Source organism: Pygoscelis adeliae, unplaced genomic scaffold (assembly GCF_000699105.1).
Source record: "Pygoscelis adeliae isolate BGI_AS28 unplaced genomic scaffold, ASM69910v1 Scaffold77, whole genome shotgun sequence".
NCBI lineage: Eukaryota > Metazoa > Chordata > Aves > Sphenisciformes > Spheniscidae > Pygoscelis > Pygoscelis adeliae.
The window spans coordinates 7,606,615-7,633,088 of NW_008825216.1; the positions used below are offsets into that span (position 1 = coordinate 7,606,615).

The 26,474-nt window shown below is 37.0% G+C and overlaps 1 protein-coding gene across 1 annotated transcript in view; it reads right to left on the bottom strand.

Moving 5' to 3' along the window:
• Nucleotides 1-26,474, bottom strand: part of MLLT4 (myeloid/lymphoid or mixed-lineage leukemia (trithorax homolog, Drosophila); translocated to, 4) — a 95,781-nt gene that overhangs the window by 35,845 nt on the left and 33,462 nt on the right. The window contains exons 13-21 of the mRNA XM_009329204.1: nt 25,879-26,084; nt 22,082-22,102; nt 21,195-21,340; nt 18,804-18,898; nt 15,779-16,044; nt 15,121-15,264; nt 12,032-12,230; nt 9,619-9,722; nt 6,929-7,015 (exon numbers count right to left, since the gene is read on the bottom strand). Of these exons, the coding sequence (XP_009327479.1) occupies nt 6,929-7,015; nt 9,619-9,722; nt 12,032-12,230; nt 15,121-15,264; nt 15,779-16,044; nt 18,804-18,898; nt 21,195-21,340; nt 22,082-22,102; nt 25,879-26,084 (1,268 nt within the window). The remainder of the gene's footprint in view (nt 1-6,928; nt 7,016-9,618; nt 9,723-12,031; nt 12,231-15,120; nt 15,265-15,778; nt 16,045-18,803; nt 18,899-21,194; nt 21,341-22,081; nt 22,103-25,878; nt 26,085-26,474) is intronic.

Genomic DNA, 26,474 nt, shown 5'->3' on the forward strand with positions numbered 1-26,474 from the left:
AAGGCAACTCTCAACTAATGCCTCAGCTTAATTAGGACTGTGAATAGGACTTCACAGGCAAGACATACTGGGCAATCTATTTTGGGAAAAAAAAACCACCCTGTATCTCTGCGCTTTTTTGAAGAAATGGCTCTTGGCTCTACAGCTAAGGACAAATTACAACCGAAAAAAACCCCACAGCACAATCTTCCACATAATGCTGCTCTGCAGTTTCAGATGGATACAACTTAATCCAGTATCAGGGCATACACTATCATATACTATTACGCACCAAATTTCTATTCCAGTTGAGAGCATTATTCATACAGGAAAAAGTCTACACAGAATTTGTTAAGTTCTGAAAGTTTTTTTCATTAATAGGAGTAAAAAATTTACAATTAAAATGCTGTATTAACACGTATCTAAACGGAATTTTGGAAGTTTGAGTGCCAGAATTGAATGAAGTCTGGTAGAGGAATTCTAGCTAAAGCATATGTGCACTATCACTTTTGTGGGCTTGTTAGCAAGTGCCTGCATACAGAAGGTTTTAGTGCAAGGAAGAACTGGCACATGAATTTTAAACGCTGCTTTGTTCCGGAAGGCATTAAATACAAATGTTTGCGTGACCCATTTGCAGTATCAATCTAAATACAAGTGAATAAAGAGACAAAACCAGAGCTGCGGTCTCACAGCTAGTGAGAAGAAAAATCGTGCTGTGCTGGCATAAGCTTTAGTTTTTTACACAGCACATGAAAGCATTAGCAAAATTTTATAGAATGTCTGCAAAGTACCAAAATTTAACCCAAAACCCCACTGGAAGTTATGAATCAACAAGAAACGGGCGAATTGCTAACACATAGCTATTTATTTGTTCACAATGAAGACTAAACTGGCAACTTATATACTATCCGATTCCTGCGAGACTGTGAAATCTGTGCTGGAAGTGACAAAGAAATATGACTTTTTTACTTTAAGTTTCTCCTAAGAAGCCTGTTAAGGCAACATCAGTAGTTCAGACTGCTGATGTGAACTAGTATCAAACATTAAAGAAAAACCAAAACAAAGCAAGTTCTAATCTTCTTACTCAAACATTTCAATTAATTCATACCAGGAGGAAAGGGCCAAAATTTTCCTTAAAAACTTAGAAAACAGAGACACAAGAAAACCTCGGATACCGAGGTATCTGAAATCTTAAGAAATCTTAAGACCTAGAATACAAGTAGAGAGCTAACAAACAGTTAAAAAAAAAAAAAAAATCTCATCAACTGTCTGTATTTGCAAACACCGAGTAGAGAGAATCAAATTTGTATATTATGTTAACAGTATTAACTATAAACCTAATTTTCAATTTTGGGGGTAGAAAAAAATATTAAGATTTTTAAATGAATGTTTAAGCCTGTTCCTTCTACATAGATCACCTATAAGGTATTTGTAGAACAAACTTTCAGAAAAATTTCACATCGAAATTGATACTCCCCGTAGTCTCAAACCCTCCTTAAATTTAACACCTTAAATGGACTGCTAAATATAAAATGATGAGCAATGGTTTAGAAAATAAAGCAACTTAGAATAATTAAACTTTAAGAACAATCAAGGTTGCCAAATAATACAAATTCTTTACAGTTAAGATGCCACACACTTGTTTTTAGAAAAGTAAGCCCCTTCCCCAGAATATTTATTGATGAACTGTCACACTCAGTGTTTGAAATGCTTCTATTAACAAAGAAACACCTTATCACCATCTCATCCTGTTTTAGCAAACGCTATGAAGATACTTAATCTGACCATCTGTTAAAAAATCCTAGAAAATACACTCTGACTTATATGCCAGTAGGGGCATATGAATACGTATTTTAAGGTGCTTGTATATATTTTAAGGTAACTTTTTCTGTTATACTAATAAAAGATGACCGAGCAAGAAGTAGAAGTGTGCCACACTTTGAAGAACTAAATCGTAGCATACTAATGAATATAACCAGCACGCGAAGATTAATCAACAAAACCTGCTCTCTCGTTCTTGCAGAACACAAGAATCCTGTCTTTTGCGCAGTAGCAATCTAAAGAGAATTTAAATGCTCTACTCTGCGAATGTGTTGAACGTAAGATATCCTAACTGCAACGTATTTGCATGTTCTGGTCTTTTCAGAAGGGTCTGCAGAGTATTAAGAGTCTTATGTATACTGTTTGGGATGTCAGTTTTAATTATTCTACTAAGACTTTATAAGGGGAAAAGAGACTTTTAGAGGAACCTGGATTAAAGCCAACTAATATGACAAGTAAACAGATCACAGGTCATGCTATTCATGCTCTGCCACAGTAAAACAGTAGTTATCACACCTGAAACTTTAAATATTAATAGTCACTTCCACAAATTTGAGAATTGCATATGAAGAACAAGCTAAAAAATTAGTTTTTTCTTTCTAGATTTTAGAAAGTTAGCTACTAACATCTGACTATAACTGCATGCTGTATTACATTGTTGCTACACGAACAAGTAACTACTGGCAGGTTTAAACAAGCAAGAGAGCAGGAAAAAGTACAGGGATAGTATTTAAAACTTCAGAGAAAAACAGTCCCGACAGAAACCTGAACAGACTTACCATGGATTCTGTTCTTCCAACAACAGAAAACCACATTTTGATCTCCGGGACTACAGATCCTTGAAAGAAAAAAAACAATTCTCCACTTCTCTTTCAGCCCTCAACAGCAACTACTGCTCTAGTCTGCTGGATTTTCCAAGATACCCATCAAGATAACTCGGAGCTGGATGCTATGACACAGTGTAGCATTTATCAACACCAGCCATAACCAATACAATATTCAGACTCTTACGTAATCAGTTATGCTGTTCTGACTTCCATTTACTTTAGAGGCTTTATTAAACTTTGAAAACTGCTAGAAAAAACAAAAAGGGAGACCCTTTGTACAAGAGACAAAAAACCTCCAAATTAAACAGGAAGTAATGTGCTGGCCCACAGATGGCTAAGAAGTCACATGCAAAAGCCCCCAAAAAGCGATATATTTTTAAAGTAAACTGCATGCACACGCTGCTTCCAAATCATCTGGATTTCATAAAAACTTAACCGCAATGTGGTTGGGAGTCAGGCAGCTTTTAACATCAAAACATCTTTCAGGGTTAGAGCAACCAAATTCTGCACACAACCTCAAAAAGCAATACTGTTCCCGATGCCCGACCACTCCTACCAACTACATTTCCATATACCTACTACAAAACCTACTGCTAATAAAGCTACAGGAGTATTACTGTAAGAAAACATGCAACACCTACAAAAGGGTAGAACAAGAAGTTACCTTTTTGGATCACATCTGAAGCTATACAATTTAACTTTAAATACAAATAAAAATCTGTGTAAAGTATTCAGTTTAAGAAATGCTGTTAGGTGTTTTCCCAACTTAAAAAAAAACAAAACAAAACCCAAACAAACACAACGCTGTTTACAGTGCTCTGGCAGCTAACAGTTGTTTTGTAACTAAACTTGTTTTCTCTGGTATGTTTGCATGTAGCGTGCATGCTTACTACATGGTTGCTCAAAGGGGCTGTCCTGCCTCAGAAAACACCCTTACAGCAAAGTGAGGTGAACTAGGTGACGCGCAGCATTTCTGCTCTCTCCGGCACTGCTGGCAGGCCTGTAAAACTTCTATTTCACAGCTACTCGTATTTTATTTCATTAAAAGTAAAGCACTTCAACATTTTACCTGTCATTAGGTGGAAAGAGGATCAAATACAGGGTTCCCCAGGGACCTAACGCTTTCATATACTCCTTGACTCACCTCCTTTGGTTTTGTTTTGTTTTGACATTAATGTCAACGTGTTTGCAATCACCTAGTATCACAAACTGAAACCATCTACCATAAGAATAAGCAGGTGTACAGCGTTTCAATGGGAGTTGTGTCAATTCTCTGCTTGTATAACCTTAGCTTCAACTCGAATCATCTTTTTCAACTGCAGCAGAGAAGGCGTGACAATCACTTGGTAATTCAGAACATTTGGTGTGGAAGGGGTATGTAAGGTACGGTATCTAATTTCCCCATTAAAAACTCCTAATTGGCACAGACTTTCTTTATCTACAAAGCCCTGCGAACTAATAAAAACTCAAAGAATTATCAAATGATGAATTTGTTAGACGTTTCCTGAGAGAGGAGCACAGATTACTAGGAAAGCGTAGATTTTCTTGCAATGGGTAAGAGGAAGAAAAGCAGCCGGTAGGTTATTTTTCTTTTCAATCTCTGAGAATCTGCCCATTTGATCCATCTCTAGAATATCACCAACCTACATTTTAACCAACTTCATCCAAAGCCAGTGACAAGTACGAGGAGCCCATTAAGACTTAACAAAAAAGGCAGGTCAGCACTGACATGCAAAGGCATTCTCACAGCATGTTACTGAGAGCAACTATTTTGTCACACCACAGGAAAAACACAACTGTTTTCCTAACCAAAGCTGAATAGTTTCAGGGTTGTCTTTCACTGGTTGGAGCAGGGCCACCTGTTGAACAGCCGCTGCATCTTCTTTTATTACAGCACTTTATTGAACTATTGGTTTCTAGAGTGCTTCAAAATGTAATTGGGTCAGCAATCAAACTGGGATCCTGTGCGTGGCAGCAGTAACTGTATATTTCTGAAACTGAGTATGAGCTTTCATTTCTTCAACTCTAAGGTACTTTCATATGAGCATTTGATAGCCAACCTTTTACTATTAAAAAGTTGGAAAAACCTAAATCTATTCTCACACTTGCCTCTCCCTCTCATTTCAGGTATTCTATCCAGTTAATGTTTAGAAAATTTGAACAAGTAGTCTATTGGACTTATTCCTCCATTTTCCTCAGCCAAAGGAAAAAAATGAGAATTTTAATTTTTACGCTGGTAAAAGATACATGACTTGAGACATGTCGGAAAAAGTATTAGTAAAGGTTAACAAGATAGGAATAGAAAGAAAAAAAATCACCCACTATTACTAGCCTCTCAGTCGCACTCACTCAATTCTTTAATCTGGTCAGATTGAGAAAATTAATGCCTGTGTATTCTTCCTTACTCTGTTGTTTTTATGAAGCCTATTACGGGCAAAACATGCTATTAATTACTTACAATAAGCAACTTTGAACCCCTCGAAATAACCCCTTGAAAATAATTCTATTTAACTACTACAGCAACTTGTTTCAACACTTAATGTGAGATGATTTTTTCTATCCAATGAACATTCTGCTAACTTCAAATTAAGCAAAAGTTTCTATTCTATGTACACTGAAACCAAAATAAAAATCTGCCTCTTGCTTATTTCAGATCAAGATTTAAGACACAACCTTTTTAAAATCAGAATTCCAATATTGTGGTAGGCACACAGCAGCAAGATGAAATGCAAATTACTGCCTGAACCAGTGAGTGTTTCTGCAGCTGTACTGAGCTGAAGACTGCTGCTTCCATCACCGAACGTGTTAAAGAAATCATGAAATTGGTTAAATAACTTGTAAAAAACTTTCCAATCAAGCTTACACACTGACCAGTAGCACTGTTACATACTGCTAATGGAAGTTAAGTGTCAGCTGTTAAAACAACCTGTAGAAGCCAGCCAGCTCCAGTGAAAAGGGAAACTTTTTCCTCATTATATCCTGCTTCTCTCTACATGAGAAATCAGATTTCACAGTTTAAAGTGGCGGGGGGGGGGGGGGAATTCCCACTGCACATTTTGAAACATTCAACAGAAATGCAGATGGCAGTCAGAAGTCTGATACTTATTTAATCTGGCATATCTCAAGATCTAGTATTTTCTTCTCAGATTATTAACCCATTCCACCAAAATAAGAGCAGAATACTGAGTTACATTTTTCAGATCCTGAATAGTTTCCTCAATAACTGCTGATTGTTAGCAACATACACCTTTCACCTGGTATTCCTCTACAGATCTCAGAAATAAAAGCTGATACCGTGCAAGATCACTGTTTCAAGAACAGACTGTGAAATAAGCAAAGTTGTAGGAAAAAAAATAGTGCTGTTTAGAAGCAATTAACTATGTGAGATAACTTAAAAGCAGTAAAACAATCATGTTTTCAGCCTATGCACTAAGTGCCAAGGAGGACTACAGCATTCTGAAGTTTCATGTACTACACAGTGAAAAGACATGAGGAAGACTTGTTCTGTTGTACGCCACAATTACAACAAGGACTTTTGGAAATCACCATTGCATAATTTATAACAAGCTTAAAACTCAAAGATTATGTCTGCTATGTGACCCAGTTAATAAAGCAAAATCAACCAGCTAGTGGAGTCCTCCATCTGGTGGCTGGAATTGTATGTGCATTCTATACATTACTGTGTAGTGCTACTAAGAGCAGCATACACCCACAATTTCGGCCCGTCAGGGCAAGAGGTATACCCTCCTTCACCAAGCTACTTAATATGCTGTAGCTCTCTACTATAAAGAAGCAAAACTGAAGTCGTACATGCATCTGTACACTGTGCAAAAGATAAGGTGTTGTCTTTATAGCAGGAAGTATACAAACTTTATTGTATATATTTGAATTATTTTTTCATCAAATTAAAAAAAAAAACCACACATCTTGTTCTTTATATTTACTGCTTTTCTTTCCTAGATACTTCCGCTACTTTTCAGCAGAAGTGCTAAATAAGCCTGTTTATTAATTCCATTTAATAACACTGCCAATTTTTGGCTCTGAAAAATGAATAACCTGTAGTAGAGGTTTAAATTTAAATGTCATAATAACTACATCCATATTATGTTTCATCTTGTATTGGTCACATCTGTGTATTTTATGGAAACATTTCCCAGCCAGAATAAAGGTATGATCAACATGATGAGCACAACAAATTTAAGGGAAATAGATTTTTTCCATTAACATTTTCCACGGTAGGCTGATTAAAAAAAAAAAAAGCAGCTTTTTTCAGTAACACTTAAACAAACTGACTTCCATACCTTGGCAGCAACAATGCTCAGGCCCATTCCATTTTGTTTTTTTAGTGTTACAGTGATAATTTCAGGTTCTTTCCTCAAAGGCTGAGCCTATCAAACAGGGAAGGGGAAAAAAGAAAAAAGACAAGAGTTCATATTCACTGCCAGGCTAGGAAAATTACTGCGCAAAATAGTTCATCTACAACCAAAACAAAGTTGTTAGTGCAGCAGAAGATCTCGCATCCTAAATAATATGTCTGGTACTCCATTTTAAAGGTAGAATCTCTAACATTTGATTAATATGGCTTCACATTATCAAGTACTACATCTGTGTTATGAACACTGCCGAAGCTTTGAAGTCTACCTATTGTTTCTCCTTCTCTAATTCAGTAAAGAGATTATTAATGATTCACAATTTGAAATGTAACATGTCTATAAAACTGTAGTAACTTTTAATGAAAACTGAAGTTCAGACTCAGTAGGCCCCTATTAGAAAGGTGAGGGCGATCTACACGGAGCTCAGTTTTTAGTGCTACATCTAGAAGATAATAATTCTGCAAAGATATTAAGAGGCCAACTAATTTCAAAGGCAGAGCTAAAGCCTTGAAATAAAGTTCCAAAAATTTTCACTTCTGAAAACTCTGTAAGTTGAATACAGCCCGAGCCCATAAACATGTTCAGTAATTTTTTTATATCCTTGCAACATTGCCAGTTCTCTCTACTCAAAAGGTTGCCATCACAGTCTGCATCAGCTGAAGCACGTAAGTTAAAGCACTCTAGCTTGTATCCATATTAAAACCTGCTAACTGCAAGTTTCACAAGACCCATGACAAAGTAAAAATATAAGCAAAGGAAATTAATTAAAAAAAAATTAATACTTTTTGATTAAGTTCAAGTATTAGAAAAGCAAGTAGTTTGTAAGCTAGGAGTTTTCTAGCAGCCCTGTGCCAAGGACGGCAGAAGAACAGAATCTGTTCCTACTTTATTTAGGATTTTTTCCATTAATTTAAATAGAAACATTACTAAACTAATTCAACAAAAAACATACGCACTGGAAAAGGTAAGCCACTAGGAACATAACTTTGCCATTAGTCTATACTGAATTTCTCTCTTGCTCTAAGAATAAAAGAAATTCTTTAGTGAAAATTTGAGGAGTGCCTAGCCTGGGCAATTCCCCAGACTACCAACAGAAGCAGAATTGTGAGAATAGTTTTGGCTTGGGGAGGGAAGGGAAAAAAGGAAGGAAGAAGGAAAAAAACCCCCAAAAACCTCACAGCTATAAAATGGAACATTTACCTAGCATTTAGATTACGTAGACTTGTTGCACCAAAACGTGATCTGTGAACCGGCATTTAGAGCACTGCTCAGACACCAAGACTAAAGACTTTCAGAACTCTCAAGCTTAGCACATTCAATTAACATACATGCTCCAGAGAGAAGAATGATTAGATCGGGTTATTTGAACAGTCTTACATGGTATTCATTTCCACAGATGAATGAAATAGTAGCATCCAATCATCCTGCATTTCTTTATCAAGCCTTTTTAAGGAAGACTGGCCAGAACTCTACTTTAGCTTTTTCTTAGTATGAGGAACAGCAACTACCTAGTATAACTTCAGATGCTTTTTGTTTCCACTAGCTCTAAAAAATGCATTTCTTAGAGCAACAAAGGAAGGAGGAAGAGCATGATGTCTCAAGAATGTCTCTGCTATATTTTCCTCAGTCAAATGCCCATTTACCAAAATACCAAGCCTACAGAGCCGGGCTTATCAGTTCAAGACTGGGCTCTGCTGTATCAGTCATACAGATTTAGGAGATGCTCTTCCGTAAAGTAAACATGTTCTTTAGGCCACTGCAGCAAGACTGCATAAAGTCATCTAACAAATGTCAGGGTCTGAACAGAGTAAATGAAGCTTTCAAGTCCCTCTGAATAGTGAGGGGCAAGTATCTTTCATAGAAGGCTTGAAGAAAATAATTCTAGTTTCATGTTGGCCACCTTGATTTCATTGAAATACTAATTATAAATATGAAGCTATTTCTGTTTAGATGCTCTAAAAATTGTTTGACATAAAGCCACCATCTTTCCAAAACCAAGTTATTCTGTAACTTTGATATTCTTGGTTATCACACATTCAAAAAACCAACAAACCAAAACAAGCAACGCCCCCACCCCACCCCACAAAAAACTAACACGACACAAACAAAAAACTCGCCTACAACAGAAAAAAGCCACCTCACATTGAAGTGAAACCCTTCTTTAATAAGTATAATGAAAAGGAAAACTAAAGAACTTTTCCTGAAAACCTAGCAGAAAAAAAAGTACCAGATCACAACTTAATACTAAACATTTACTTGGTAACTGCCAGTTTATAAATAAAAGCAGCCTGCAGCTCCATTCACATTTTAAGTTATTTACAGATGCATGTCCATATAAATTTTTGACTGTGTTTAAAAGGAATTTGTTCACTGTTTACCCCCAGGGTGGGGGAACACGACAGACAAAGTTTGCTTATGCAAGAATTATATCATGCCACAGCCTAGAAAAATGCCGACTTAAAAAAACCTGCAAATAGCTCCTTAAATTCACGAAATCACTGGTGAACTACATGTTTAATGGTTAAGCCTGTTCTTCCTAACAAGGATTAAAACTCATCACATAAAACACACACAACAAGATATCAGTTTTGACAATTATTCACTGAATCAATACTTACTAACTCAGCATTCTCATGTGACAGGTGACTTTCATAGTCTGCACCCTCAAAGTATATTGTCCACGTGCCTGGTGACCGTGGATGAGGTGTTAGTCTACAAAATCCTAAAAGAGAAAGTAACATCAACGTAGTCATGGTATTTTCTTAATAGATTAATTAAAATCAAATAGCCTGCCACAAGGAAATACCAAATAGCAGTATTTATCTTTTAATATTCATTCGTATGTTGAATCCTGCATCTCAGATGCCATTATATGCTTCACTGCAATTTTATGGCATCTACAAAATCCTACAGTTCTATAGCTGCTGCTTCAGAGAAACATATGTATTTAAAAACACTACACGCTCATAGAAAACTCTTGGGCTGCAAAATATTGCTTGTACCAACCAGACTCAAAAAAGACATGAAACACCAAGTCATCTTTTAGAATACAAGCCACCAGAACTCTGAATAAGAGAGCACCACAAAAATCTTCTGCTTTGCAGAGTCTAGCTAACTGGTCTCAGCATAGATTTGGCAGAGGTAAAGCTTCACCTGGACTTGTTACTTTTTTTAACGCAACTACGCAATTAAAAGCGGGCTTTTGTTTGATTTGTTTTTTGTTAATTGAGCAATTCCTAGAATTTTGAAAAAAGGAGCCACAGCAGCTGAGAAGTATCCAACATCGTCTCCTGAATCAGGGTCAGCGAGAATCCACATCACAGTCAAATTACAAATCGCTCCCTCCAAACAGATGAGATTCTCCTCCTCAAAGACCATCTTTCAGCAATTCAGTTTACATTGATTTACTGCAAACCAGTCCCTCAGCATAATTTAAGGGATACCTAAAAAGTAAAATTTTGAATGCATGCATTAAAAAGGCCTTACTTGTAATACCTATATAGACATTTGTATAGCAAATGAATCATACTTACTAATTAAAGGATTTATTCTACTAGTCTTGTTTAGTCTCAAGACTACATCCTCTGTAAATCACTGTACTTTCAAAACCGTCAGTTTCCTACTTTTTTTTTTTTAAAATGCAAGAATATGGCTTTTCTATAAACTAAGTTGGAACCAACAATTGCAAAGCTTCACTGTAGGATAGAGTAAGTCTGCTTTGTTGATAGCGTCCTTTGCTGTCCTATCTACCATAATATTCCTGTGGAAATTTTTAAACAACTGCTTTTCAAGCAGAAAATTAAGAAATTATGTAACAAAAAAGCTTCTAATAAAATTGAGGAGCACGAGATAAGGATCATAACTTGTTCATTCACTGTAAATGCTCTGACAGACCCCCTGCTTTACTTTCTTAAGTTTAGGTCACTTTCATCCAACTACAAGAGCTCTCTACTCATCATCTGAAATTTTGTTGGACTGCAAATGCCCAATCCATACTCTCACGTTGATGAACATTAGAAGAACTATTTTAAGCTCGTGGTTTTTTAATGTTATATGGAAGCAGCTGATGAGTAAAAAAAGTGACTTAACTATTTAATTTACATTAGCTTTAAGAGTAAGTTAACTGTGAAATTGTTGAAGCATTACAAAATTTACATTTATGTACATTTTTGCTGCTCTAGCACCAAAATCCAAAAAAGCTCAGGAGCAAAGGCAAAACAAAGTTTCAGCAGGCACTAGTAACTCAGCGCTGCTTATTTAGAACCTTGAAAGTGAATGAAAGGGACAAGGAGAAAGGGTAAGGATTAAAAAATCCTGCATACTTTTTATGGGTTGCAAAAGTAAACACTTGAAGAATACAGTATAAAAAGATTGAAACATACATAAAAAAAGAAAGTGGTTTGCATTTAACTGAAATATATTTTTGTCATGGTTTAACCTCGGTTGGCAACTAAGCACCACGCAGCCGCTTGCTCACTCCCCCGCCTCCCGATGGGATGGGGGAGAGAATTGGAAAAGCACAAGTGAGAAAACTTGTGGGTTGAGCTAAAAACAGTTTAATAATTGAAATAAAATGATAATGATAATAATATGATAATAGTAATAATACACAAAGCAAGTGATGCACAGTACAAGTGCTCACCACCCGCCGACCGATGCCCAGCCAGCCCCCGAGCAGCGGCCCCCCCGGCCAGCTTCCCCCAGTTTATGTACTGAGCATGACGTCACATGGTATGGAATGTCCCTTTGGCCAGTTTGGCTGTGCCCCCTCCCAGCTTCCTGTGCACCTGCAGCCTTCTCAGTCGGTAGAGCATGGAAAACTAGAAAGTCCTTGGCCAGTGTAAGCACTACCTAGCAACAACTAAAACATCGGTGCCTTATCAATTTTGTTCCCATCCTAAATCCAAAACACAGCACTGTACCTGCTACTAAGAAGGAAATTAACTCTATCCCTGCTGAAACCAGGACAATTTTGCATTCTTTGTTCACTACACCAAAAAAAGAAGATCACTGTAAAACAACAGAACTAACCTCTCTGACAGAGTGGATCTAAAAATTCTTGTAAACCACTTGGAACATTTCTGACAACATCGCAGGAATAGCCATCTTCTGGTAAAAGAAAAGGTAGCTGTAAGTCAGGATCCTCTTCCAGTTGGACTTCTCGGCCATCACTGCGAGCAAGTTCATCAGCCGTATTTTCTGCAACAGTTACTACATTCTCTATCAATTCCTGGACAGAAGGCAGAAAGACATTGTTACTATAAAGAGATAATTTTCATTAAGGAAAAAAACTAACATTAAGAAAATACTAAGACTGCAAGAACAAGGAATTTGGAAAATAAATTATCAGATATAAAACTTCTTCGGCTCCACTATGTAGTCAATACGTTGCATTACTTTATTTGATTAAATCCCATAGATTATGTAGTTAGAGAATAAACAGAAGCATTTATTTTTACTTCAATATTTTCAAAACTTGTGGTGCATGTTTTTAATTGGTGCATGTTTAAAAATCATATAGCAGAGAACATACATGTGCAGAGGTGGAATCACAGGCAGCTTTAAAATTTTGACACTTTGTTGAGTGCATGTGTATTTCTGTAAGACTAAATATATAGAAAAGAAACAGACAACTTGTGTAAACGAGGATTTTCAGCTCCATCAGGACACATATACCCACAGAGGACCAGTGGCATATACAGTTCCCTAATCTGGAAGTTTTATAGAACTAATTTAATTCTACATTTTCTGGGAGCTCAGTATAATGTGAAAGATCCCTTAAGGTAGATACGTATTTTTTAAATAACACTGTAGAAGGACACAACACAAAAGCAGGATCACTCAAGGTGCGGCAGGGAACTTTTAAGCTTTACATTCGGTGCACAACTGTTCTGCTTAATATCACAAAAAGTTCTGTGAAACCAGTGTACTTTTCACAATCTAGCTACTGTGGTTGCATGTAGCACACAGTAGCCTTCCTTCTACATTTTAGAGCGATCTGTAAGATTTCAGTAAGGTATCTGTTACTAGACTGTATGAACCAAGGAAAATTAATTCAGAAGTCAATAAAAATCAAATTCCTAACAACTTCGCAAAAAGTAAATGTGTTTCTACATTCTTCTATTTATCCCAAATTACGCAAAAGAGTGCACAACGAAAAGGCTCTTCTCTCTCTCCCCTCAAGCAGTTCCTTCATTTTTCTGTTACCTTATATGCCTTAGGCTGGCCTAAGTTTTAGCCTGAAAGTATTCAGTTGCTAAGTGAAATAAAAAAAGTTACAGGCAACTTTTTAAAAAACTGAGCATTCAAGTCTCTTCCAAGTTGTATGCTGTGCCTTAGGAACCAAGAAATCACCCCAGGTTTCACTTATCACTACGTTTGAACAAGCAGGCAGCATCAATACTTAAAAGTTATCTTTACCTCCAGTTAACCAGCATTCTTTCTGGAAGAGAACTCACGCCAGAGATGTGTGATTTTGCTGGCATCAAGACAGAATTACTACAATTTATTTATCTGAAGCTGCTACAAATATTACATATAGATTCCTTTACTACAAGTATTTGCTTTACCGAAGATTCAGATGTGATTTCCAGTCTCTTTCTACAGCTTCTACTTGGCTCCCAAGACCAGCTTAACAGTTTGGTCTTAATTTCACCCCAGTTACACTAATGTGCAACTCAGAATCTGTAAGCCTGATACAACAATTTTATTACTGGAGCACAATGCAGAACACAGTTGAGACCAAAGCAGTGTTCTCATCTGAATGTTCAGTTCCAGCAAATTTCCAGGGCGAAGTCAGATAAATCCAGCCTGTATTTAGAAGCGCTCTTCGAGAAGGGCCTTTTTACTATAAAAGGTGCTAATTTTTAGAAGAATTACATCAAACTAAAGTATGTAAAAGTAAATACTTCATATTCCTTTAGAACAAATTCTAAGCATTGAAAATTTTCAGATTTGGCAGCAGTAAGTCAGAGTTTGAGTGTACAAGTCTTTTTCATAGCAAGGAGCAAAGAAGCCCCAAATACCACTTCACTGCAACAGGACAAACTAGCCATATTGTAATCCTCCCTCTGACACAAAGATGACCTGTCAAATCTAGCACTGTATTTCTTTGGAGGTCCCTAAAGAACAATAATAATAAACTGTGGAATTCTACCTATGCGTAAACAGGAAATATAAGCTATGTTCTTCAGCAAAAGACTTTTTGGTTTGGTAGCCAATATATAAAAATATATCCAAGCTACAAGTCCCCCTTAACACTTTTAGAACCATTGTATTAGTACCTTTGATTTAATAAACAGATGTATCCAAAGTTATTAAAAAATAGACTTTGTAGACAATGCATTCATTTATATAAATATTAGATTATCTCCACCTTTTAAGGTTTTTGAGATCAGTCAACTATCCTGTAATCAGGGTTTTCCTTAACAGTTTTCATCCGCATATGATTACAATTCTGCAAGGAACACAAAACTTCTTTTGACTTTCGCCAAAAAGATGTTTCCCATGGATAAAACTTAGAATAGCCCGTTATGTCTTAAAACCAAGATAAAAAACAGTTCTGAAAACAACACATATATGTATATATCTATCTCTACATACATATTCCATGTGTCAATCTGTCCGCTGCTTATATGAAGGGATTCAAGATTCATGGATTTTTACATCCCACATGTAAAAAACCTTAGTGTTCCTGCTTCTTTCATTTGATTTCTATAGGCAAAATTTCAATCTTTGTTCCTTGTGGTTATACATAGAACTAGCTTTTAGAGTGCTCTGTGCACCTCTCCTCTACCACCTCACTGGATTTCATCCACAAATGGTGTAAGGTGCAGTGACACCTCTCTGAGTATGCTCAACATGCAGTGTTACCTTACATTCCAGCTCGGTCTAAGAGAGATGTTTGGTAATACCTGCTCAAGTTGCAGTTGGTGGCCAGAAGCAGGCTGGTACCACCGATACTTCTTACTGTATGGAGAGCACATTGCCCACTCTGACTCTTCTCGTAACAATTCCAAACCAATCAACAATAAGGTAGCTATTTTCAGCCAGCGTTTTTACTTTAAGTTTATATTCCTCAGGTATGTTAAACAGCACAGTAAGTGATAGAAGAGACTTACCGTTGGGATGAGTGGTTCATCTGGAGCACAGTGATAATTCTGCAACAAAGCTTGTAGCTGCAGAGAATTCAGCTTAAAGCAAGTACTGTTAATATTTGGAACATCTGCATTTGAATATTTGTCCATGGTAAGCAATGTGGTTGCCTAGGAGGAAAAAAAAAAAAGCCCTAGGAGACAAATCCTAACCAGAATGAAACCTTAAGCCTTGTTTCTGAGTTTTCTTTAGAGAAGAGAGAGGAAAAGACAAAGCAGGAAGCCAGACTTGTTACAGAAGCAAAATAAATATTCACAAAACAACCACTAACTGTATCTTCTGTACCTACAAGGTGCATTAATACTAAAGCTATCATAAGTGAGGCATATCAATTTTTCAGCTACTCTTCTTGTCTCCGTTCAGCATAGTTATAGCTCAGTCTTATAAACAGAAACTGAACAGCATGTTGGCTAAAATAACTAATTATTAATTTCACTTGCAACTTAAATATTAATGATGTTGAAAACATATTTTCTGTCTTTGCATGCCACCTCAATGTTCCAGGATTGATTCACACAAACTACACTTGTCCACATGCTATTCTCTAGGAACACAGAATATACAAATATTCTTTCTGAATATACAATTATATGAGAAGTGTTAATCAGAAATACACACACTCACCTGCACTATTCTGCTCAGGTGGCAATCCGCAGCCAATTCTAAACCCTGTTTTTCTGCCCAGGCTTCGATATGGCCCAACTGTTGACGAATGATAGCTCCCCAATAATGCGAACATAACCCTGAATCTGGGGCTGTAACTAATCTGTTAAAAAGCCACATGTTGATAAAATGAAACAGCTGGGAGAAGAGCTGTATAGTCAGAGCAGCATTCACTCTACATCGTCGCAAGAGGGACATAGCTCCAGTCAACGTATGCAACACATCATCTACAGAGATAAAACAAAAAGTAAATCACATTCATATACTGCAATGTACAACTGGTTTAGGCCATAAGTAATAATACAGAGACACCTAGCCCAGGCTGGTGAATGTTCGGTAGCACCTACATGTATTTAAGTTATACAGACTTTCAGAAATAAATTTACTGCTGCATGGTTTTCAAGATGGAGCAACGTTAAACTGATAGCTGAAATACATTTTTAACTCCTGAAATGAAAATAAATTCTTCTGGGGAAATATTTAGTACACAAGTATATCACTGGTTATATCTGACACTTAAATCATGTCCTCACTTGAGTAAACTCATTTTTCTGTTATTCTTAATAACAAGTTAAAACCTTTATATTCTACTGTTTCAAATGCATATTGCAATTATTTCACAGCTCCTTGCAGTTAAATATCAAACTGTATTCAAAAATTTCAGCAAAAACTATTTGCATTGCGTGATGTACTTAAAATGCAGAACGCATCTCCTGTTTACACATTAGTTTTTTAAAATATTATTCAAATCTCCTTTTGCCCATTAGTTCACTGCAATATTATGTAAGAAGCAACAGGGTCTTCCTGTTAGCTTCACCGAGAGGAAACATCCTCATATGCTTCCTGGTGGAACATATTAATGCAAGTAGAACATTTATCTCCAAGCCTTCTTTTAAAGCAATACTTTTATCTGAAATCTCTATTGAAGAGGCCACCAAATTGATTTCCTTAGCACTGAAACACAGGATTGTGACTGAAAAACATTATCTGTATGTTGTAAGACAGAAATCTATAAAGTAGCTCAAAAATAACTGAAATAATGAACATCATCTGCCTTTATTCCAATGTCAGTTTGCTACTTCGTCAGGGTTCGTGTCCCAGAAAGTTCTCTCTTACAGTACAGGGCACTAAAAACAAAACAGTACATTCTTATATTCTTCTTTCAATGTTCAACACAGGAAAAAAGCAATTGCAGCAAGCTTAATACCCAAAAGACCAGGAAGTATATATGAATTTTGTATAAATACTCTTTGTAGTTGAACAGAATGACTGTCCTTAATAGCTCTGCAGATGATCTTTACTTCAATTATTCAGAATGTCACTATCTCCTTAACTCTTCCTAACCTTTTATACATTTTCCATTTTCTTCTTTAGTCATCGGGCTACATAATGTAGGAGGCTCTCACATTTTCCCCATGAATAGCACAACTGGGGGTCCTATCTCAGGGGCCTGTGTGTGAATGTGTTCAGCATGGAAAACAACAAGAAGCATTAGAAGTCTGAGCACAGTCACTGGGCCGGGATTACAGACATAGTGGAATAGCACAGATGACCAGAATGCTCTCACAGACAGGAACAGCCCAGGAAGGCTGACATTGCTGTGAAGCACTATCATATTTAAAGTATCGTGGCAGGGATCCTTGGCAGGAATCTACAAGCCCAGTCAGCTTAACCTTAGTACCTGGGAGGTACTTTGTCAGATTCTCCCATAGCATCCTTATAGTGAAATTGCTGAGCTAAGGACTGGATAAGCAGATGATAATGTAGGTAGAGAATTGGCTGGACCACTGGACTTGGTGGATTTGTGGATACAAGTCCAGCTGACAGTCAGCTATTAGTGGCTTCCCTCATGGATTGAGGCTGGGATTGATACTGTTTAATGACTTTATTAGTGACCTGAGTGATTGGATGGAATGTATTCTCAGCAAATTCACAGATGATACCAAGCTGGGAAGAAATATTGACACACTGAAGGGCAGCAGTATTTTTCAGAAGGGCCTCAGTAGGCTGGAGAAATGGGCTGATAGGGACTTCATAAAGTTCAAAGGCAATTGCCAAGTCCTGTGTCTGGGAAGGACTAAGTATATGCAACAGTGTTAAGTTGGGTGCCATCTGGACAGAAAGCAGCGCTGCTGAAAATGATGTAGAGATCCTGGTAAACACCAAGTTGAACGTGATTAAGCAGCATGCCCTTGCTTGAAAGGTAGCCAGTTGCATACTAAGCTGTTAAGTTAGCAGCAGTGAAGCTAGCAGAAGGGAGGGAAGCAATCCCTCCTATGCATTCAGCATTTGTGAGACTGCATCTGGAGAAGAGCATCCAGTTTTAGACTCCCCAGCACAAGGAAGATACCGATTTAACGGAGCAAATTCAGCAGAGAGCCACCAAGATGATTAGGCGGCTGGAGAAAAGGACATAAAAGAGGGACAGAGAAGTGGATTTGGTTCATCCTGGGGAAACAGAAGGCTAAGGGCACAGCTTATTGCTGTCTTCACCTACCTAATGGGAGGTTCAGAACAAGGTCCCTCTCAAAGGTGCACAGTGATAGCATAGAACAACAGACAAACCAACACAAAAATTGCAACATGGGAAATTCCAGTTAGATATAGGAAAAGTATTTCACCATGAGGGTGGTCAAACGTTGGAACAGGTTACTCAGAGACATTGTGGCATCTCCATCCCTCAGTGGAGATTCAAAACTCAACTGGACAATACTCTGAACAACCTGATCCAGTTGCACCTGCCTTGAGCAAGACACTGGATTAGATGACATCCAGAGGGTTCCCTCCAAACGAAATTACTCCATGATTTTTAAACCAAATATAGATCATTTGAATGTCCCTATTATCTTTTTTCTTATCATCCATACAAAATTGATCCAAACCATTCTCAGGGGTTAGAGCAACTTGGAAATGCTATATCACTGTTAAGAACAATTCTATTTATTACTAATTAATTGTATGGTTTAGAAGACACAAGTAGTCTAACCTATTTTAGGCCTCTGAGGATTATTTTCCTCTGGATCATCAAGGAACGCTGGCATGTAGTTATTAAGCTCTGATTGCAGACAATGAACCAGGTACCTGAAAGGGAGGGGGGAAAAAAAGAAATTTTAAAATCCTGTATGAGTTCATGAATGCTTCTAAAGAAAAGAGATCTATCAAATTACAAGATTCCTGAAATTGCAGTGTTATGTATGTGACTATAGGGAACCAAACAATACTTTTTAAAATGCCAGAGAGACCAGTTCTCCCATACCTCTCCCAGAAATGTTGGAAAAAGAATCAGGTTGCCAGGGAACAAACACAGCCACTTAAATGCAATATCACTACCATGCTTGTAAGCGAAGGTCATATGCTACATAAAGAGATGGCTGTCAGGCCAAACTTTCGTTCTGTAAGATTGCAAAAACTATTTTTTCCAAACAGAAATACACTTTTCTTGGTTTTGAAAATCTACCAAGAGTAGTATTAAAAAAAAAAATAAAAAAAAATTCCTATTCTGAGCCAATGCACAAGATCCTGAAATGGTCCTGTGTTCTGTTTGATTCTTGTATTTCTCTTACCTTTAACTACAGTGAAATTAAAAGCCTGTTTTAGTATTCTTTCTCTTCTAATAATGAAACATTTTCTTTAACACTGTTTTTGATCATTTATACATTTTCTGTTAAGAACTGAAACTAAAAGGGAATCAAATTGTAATCGCATATATAAAGGAAAACATTTCATGGCTTTTTACAACTCCCCCTTCTGTTTCACTGGTAACATTTGTAATGAAATACCCTCAATTGCTAGAAAACAAAAGCCATGACAATTTCAACCAATTCTGGTGTATGCCAGTTGTTACCATCAAATAACATTTTCACAGCAGACTTCTTTCTTTTCATGCTTCTGTTGTGCTTTTTTATTTGCTTTCTAAATATATATTCCACAGTTCGGTTCTTCAAAAGTTTAATACTTCCATTTGAAATCTTCCACGTTACAGTGTACTTAGGGGAGAATTCACACACAGCTAAAATTCAGAAACACCCTTTCACATCCAGCCTGCTCATCATGTATAGGGGAAAATACAATGCCATTCCTTCCTAGCCACAGAAATATTCTGTCTTCAATGACTATCTAGCAAATTGAAGTAGCAAAGAGTTGTTTCAAAACACCAATCCAAAACACCGACCTGTGGCAAAAAGGCATAGCTTCATTAACAGTAATTTAGAGGTGCTATAAAAATTGAGACTGTTAAAATAGTTACTTGCTATACCCTATTTTCCCATAATTCACCAACAGAAGAAAAAAAAAAATCCGTTGGGAGTACATACAAAATGGTTTGGTGCTTCTCTGATACCTTTCAAAAGTTCAGAAAGCAATGATAAGGTTTCACATACCACATTCACATACTACATATTGCTCTTCAGAGCAATACAGCCCCCCTTAAAGCTAAACAGTTAAACTATGGTTAGGTCTCCCAATCCTGTCATGGTATAAAAAGAAGAAAGATTGTATTTTGTGCTATTACAGACGTATGAAAAGACTATATTTAAAATAGACATCCTACAAGAGGGGGAAGGCTGGGTATAAGTCACCCAAGGTACACTGGGACTTCTCTATACATTAGTTTCAGAGACACAAGTTTGCTGAGAAAAACTTGTTCAATACTGGCTGGGGGGGGGGGGGGGGGAGGGGAAATCTAAGTATGTACAAAAATTAAGCCTTTCTTGTTGATCAGCACTGTGCTCACTCAATGTTGTTATCTTTGTTCGAGGATCCCTTCCTCAGAGGACTTCCCATCCCATTGGATACTTCATTCAATTTTTCTTTTAATCAGTATTGTAATTGGCTGAGCTGACTAGCATAGGTTGATTTTACCCCAAGCCAAAACCTGTCTATGTTTTTAAGAAAAAAATGTGCAAAAAACCCACTGTGCAAACTGCTATTTATGCCAATTATGAAAGTAGATTATGAATATAATCAGAAGCCCTTAAAGAGTGCAAGGTTCATTAGAGACCCATAAATATGTGAGTGTCTGTATTTATATATTAACAGCAAAAATAACCCTTCCTCACATCTCCATAAAAACCTTAAAAGAAAGCAATCAACACAAACTAAATTTAAATAACATTTCCCTAAAATTTCCATTGGCAGCCTCAACTATCACAAGAACAGCTAACAGATGAAACTCCTTGCATAGCCCAGTGATCCATATTTATAAAACAAAATATCTGTCTAAAGAAGTAAGTCTAGCCTCTCTTTTAAGTCCTCCTCTCAGATATTTAACAATACACAAAAGACATTATTGCTGTACCTAAAATTTGGCAAAAATTTGAAGTTATAGACTTCAAATACATAGAACATGTTAAGTGAAACAGAAGTTTGATAGCCTTACTTGAATGCCATTTGAACCAAATGTGCCAAAACATCTTGTGCATCCACAGTAATTCGGCTAAGATCTCTGTCTTGCTTTATGAAATTCAGTAATTCAGATGCATTTGCCATCCAAAAGGCAAGTGCCCCAGCAATATTCTTCTGTTTCTGTAAGTAGAAAGAAGCAAGAAATAATACAGGGAAATAGTTTTCTGATAAAGCACGGCAGCTTAAAAAGGCTCCAAAAGATAGACCAGTACCTTTTCCCATTTCACCACACATATCTCAGATACCAGATATTTGCAAAATGTTTGTATGTAATATTGCAATTGCTGTAACTGGTAAGTTCAATTTTAACACGTTCACTGAACATACGAAATTCTGTTAAACTGCCAATAGCCATATCAATAAAGTCACGGCATAAGCATCTAGTTGTATAGTGCTAAGAGCTTAGCGCAATGCAGTATCTGGTAATCTGTGCACTTTTAAGCGCATATTCACTACTGCCCACTGCCACCCTGATACTGCACTCACTGGCTTTGATACCAGGTGATTCAGTATCAAGTACTGATCTATCTCACCATCTCCCGACCACAAATGCCAGGCCAGGCAACCTCAGATGAAATCCAAAGAATAGGAACCACAAACAACAAAAAAAGAAAATAAAGGGAAGAAAAAGAACTTTGGTCATTTCATATCCACATTGAAGTGCGTTAAGCAGAAATTATGGAATGCCGTAAAAGTTGCAAAGTCAAAAAAGGATTTTAGTACTGCATGTTCCAGTTGCTGAATGAGTGTTATGAACCGTTCAAGTCCAGCTGTTTGAGTATTGTATTTTGATATGGAAGCAGCATGAGAAACTGAGCTAAGCCAACATAGCTAGGATCAGTTCCCAGCAATATATCCTACCTGATCAACCTGGTCTACCTCCTGGAGAAAAACGGACGAAGGAAATCAAACAGAATAGAAGAAAGAAACTTGTGAACAATCATGATAGCTTTAGAAATCAAACACTAAATATGAAGGTACAACACTTATGTTCACAGTTATACACAGATGCATTAATCAGTAGCTACGATGCAACTGAGCCCCTTTTAAAAAATGAATTATTTTAATAGGACTAGTAGCACAACAGCTAAGAACTGAAGTGCTCACATGTCACAATTAATTCAAGGAATGCCCTGTACTAGTTGACATCCCAGGCTAGTTGGTTATTCCACGCTCAGTGCACCACAGAAACTCCGTGGAACTTTTTGCAGGCAACGGGGTAACTAGCCATCCAAGTAACAGATCCAGGGAGCTATTTGCCCACACTGCTGCAGTGAAGACAGTGTACAAACACACACAAAGGGGGACAGAAAATCCCCACCAGAAAAAAAAAAAAAACAGAACACAACAAAAAAAACAAACAAAAAAAACAAACCCCAAACAAAACCAAACAAAAAACATAAACCACCTAGGACAGATTTAATACATGGCTTTTCAATTAAAGAACAAAGACTGTTTTAAGCAACAAGAGTCAAATGAAATACCACACTAAGAGCCTCAAAAATGCTGGTACATAAAAGCTACACTGAGTTAAAGCAAACAAAAAAATCCCATCAGATATGTTTGTCTGATTATTTAAAACTGAGCTCTTACTTAATTCTTTTTGGCTTTCTATTCAGACCACTCTCCCCTACCTGCAACACAGTGAGCTTAGATGCAAAAATTTGAGGTGTCATTTGCTGTTACTATTATAATTTTAGTTAGAGCTCAAAAAACCAAATTGCCACTGCTTTTTTGTTTCTTCCCCCTTTCCCACCAAGGCACTCTGAACTGACTGAAGATGCACTGGCACAGAACTAAAGGAGATGCTCTTTCTACAAACAAATGTTAAAATTTGCAGAGGATCAGAAGTGCCACAGAACGATTTGGGGGGTGGGGTGGGGGGAACAGGATACAAAAATTTGCCTTTTTTATGTGAATTAAGTTTCTATTCCTAGATTTTTATTAAAAGCACTGAACCTTCTCATAGATCTCTAATTTTATCCCTATCTCATACGAAGTCTTCTATAATATTTGCATACACTAATACAAAGACTACAGAAAGTCACAAACTTAATTTGTTAGCAAGTACTTCTTGAGTAACTTCAGAAAGCTATCAAGTCTCCTTACGATCTAGGCAGGCAAAATTAGGATCTAAACAATTTATCTTACTCCCACAGTACAGCACATGAGTTTGTACACCTTCCCTCTTCTGTTCTGGGTGCCTCTCACCCCTTGCCTCCCATCTGGTTTTCTGTCTTTCACACCCTCAGATCCCTTTCAGTGCAGGCATGCTTTACAGTCTAGACATACAAAAAAGCTATTGTGATACAGCAACTTATTACATGGTAGTTTAATTGGACAGCCATCAATATAACCACTCATTCTACAGCTTAGATGAAGTAATTTGACTTAGCTTAGCTAGCACTGTTTATACTCCACTAAGACAGGTCCAAGCGTCATTTTCCTGCTCAAGCTTTAGAATCAATGCGTTTCTTTGTCTCCAGCCCATTAACCTTCAAATTCACTGAAGTTCTACTCTTTCATCACATTTGTAGTTTTGCCCCTTTCCTCCAGCTTCTTCAGCATGACATTTGGAAGAATGTCCTCCCAATTTTCTTCAACCTCCAACTCTTCTTCGGTTTATTTCTTGCAACTAGATAACATCTTTCACAAACCACAAATGCAGCTACCACTTCCTTGTCGATGTCTTCCTTAAATTTTAGGTTGGAGACTAGATTGCAACTATGGAGTTGCAAGGGTGTAGAAATGGCCTTTCACAAAAGTGAAAGTCCAAACACTTGGTTTTAACAGTTTTGTAATACTGTTAGCAGGATTATACAAAATATACTCGCTTGCAACAACCACAAGGCTGGACTTGATTTGGGAAGCCTTCTCAGTGCTGTAAATGAATGTTTTCACAGGATAATCTATTCTTTAGCTTTGATTTGTTTTCAAATCAAACTGATGTTTGAGCCCACCTCTCTAGTATCTTCTAGCAGCTACAAGGTTATCCATTTTAATTCAACACAAAGAATGCAGAACTTTATCTTTGCTTTCCCACTGTACCCATCCCTGTCACCCCAAGTCTTTTTGGGGTCATTGTTACTAGTTTACATTTGTTAAATAAACCTAGTAACTTACTTTGATTTAGCACTGTAACTTCCAGATTATATTTGAAGCCTACCCTTTCACTGTTTACTTTCCATTCTCCCAACTAAATTGGTTATGTTCAGGCTCTTTGCATTTCATGTTCTCCACTACTGCACAGTCTCCCCTCTGACTTTAATAAATTCACTCTTCCGCAGCCAGATTTTTTTTTTTTTAATAGCAGAACCTGAATATTTAACTTTTGATACCATTTCAATTTTATCCAATATCCATTTACCATGGCATCAAGACTCAAAGCAATGTACTAGTTCTTCACTTCAGATTCATCAAACCACCTTTCAACCTCTGATCAGCTTCAGAATGTACATGAAAGGCTAGTCTTTGTTTTCTTACTGCAAAGTGTCTTCAACACTGGCATTTTCTCCCATTCTTTCTTGTGAAAGGTGGGATCCTGTTGTAACTATTTACAGAGTTGCCTAATTATAACATTCTCCCTACTGAAAACTCCACTAAATCTTTCCAAAACCTGAACAAAAGCTGAACAGTTTTGGTTTGCTGTGACTTTCATGCCACACTCTTGTTGTTTACTTTCCTCTTCTCCCTTCATCAACCTGTTGTGTAATACTTGCATCATAAATTCTCTAAAGCAGGACTGATGTGTTTGTTATGCTTGTGCAGTGCCTAGCACAGCAGGGTCCTTGCTCTATACAGACTACTATGGCAGTACTTTTTGTAACAAACGTATATGTTTTAATAAATATAGAAATATATTTCAATTTTTCCTCTGAGAAAAACCTGCAGACAAAGAAGTTACAATAATTAATTAATTAGTGAGGATACCTGAACTAGCACTCCTTTTTCAGGAAATGACAATTACATTTTATCAACAGTTACACAATGCAAGGTATTGTCTAATTTCACAGACAACCCAGTGGATCTTATCCTGCATTCCTAAACAAAACAGAACTCCCCCTGTGCTTCTGTAGAAGTCTTGCACATGTAATAGCAATAGCGTCAGACTACATGTAAGATGTTAGAACATTTGAGAACTTATATTTCTCTCTATAAAGCAAGTGTGTCAGCTCGGTTCAGAAAGTCCAGTTTTATTACCATTTTTGTGGTTACAGAGGTTGTAAAAGTAACAGGATCAAAATTAAAAAGTCATGTTTCTTTTCAATATGTTCACTTCAAGCATCAATCAGTGCAAACAACTGCTATCTATGTGATACTCTTTAATAAGCACATCCAACTTGTTTTACAAGAGCTCACAGCCAGAAATGCTTGCAAAGATCTTACCTTCTAGAGAACAGAAGAGTAACTTCTTGTCAGAGAACATATCTTCAGAGCAACAGCCCCTCCCTAACTTTCCACATTGCTCAGGAGAGAGTTTCTTACCACTCACATTATTCATTGACACAAAAGCAAACCTTCATATGGGCAATCAATGCAGGTATTGGTCTGACCCTTAACAATAGTTGGTTAAACAGTAAGAAAAAGACTAAGAAGGTTACTAGATAATCTACAAGATGTATTTAATTCCCTTGACATGTTTTTGCAGAGAAACTCACCTGTATAACTCCTTCCATCATGTTCACCATCTTGTTGACTATTGCAATGACTTTGTGAGTACGCTCAGTAGGAGTGATGTCAGGTCTGTACTGGCTTGACAATACATACCGACATGTCATATACAAAACATACGTAGGTGACAGCTTAAAATGAACTGTCGAGCTATTTGTGTAATTTATAATGGCAGATAAGAAGGCATCTTCAGCTGTAGTGAAAGAGGAAAAAAAAAACATGTCAAAGCCAAAGGCAGAAAGAAAATGAAATAAAACAATTTCATAACTTGGGGTATAGAGAATTTCTTGGGGAGGGGAGGGGCGGGGGGGAGGAGAGCGATTTACAGGAATTGGAACTCTAAATTGTTTATTATGTACTACAGTTACTTAGGCACAATAACAACACACTTCTATATAAAGCTAGAAAATCTGATCATCAGGAAACATTTGTGTACTATTTCCTATCTCTTTACTGAAAATTTGCATCTTCAAGGGAACAGGAAAATGCAAGCTTTCCCTTGTCCATTCTATTCCTTAGCTCCCTTATTATAGGGAATTTTATACTAATAAAAACCTGTCTCTGCTTGCTCACAAATCTATGT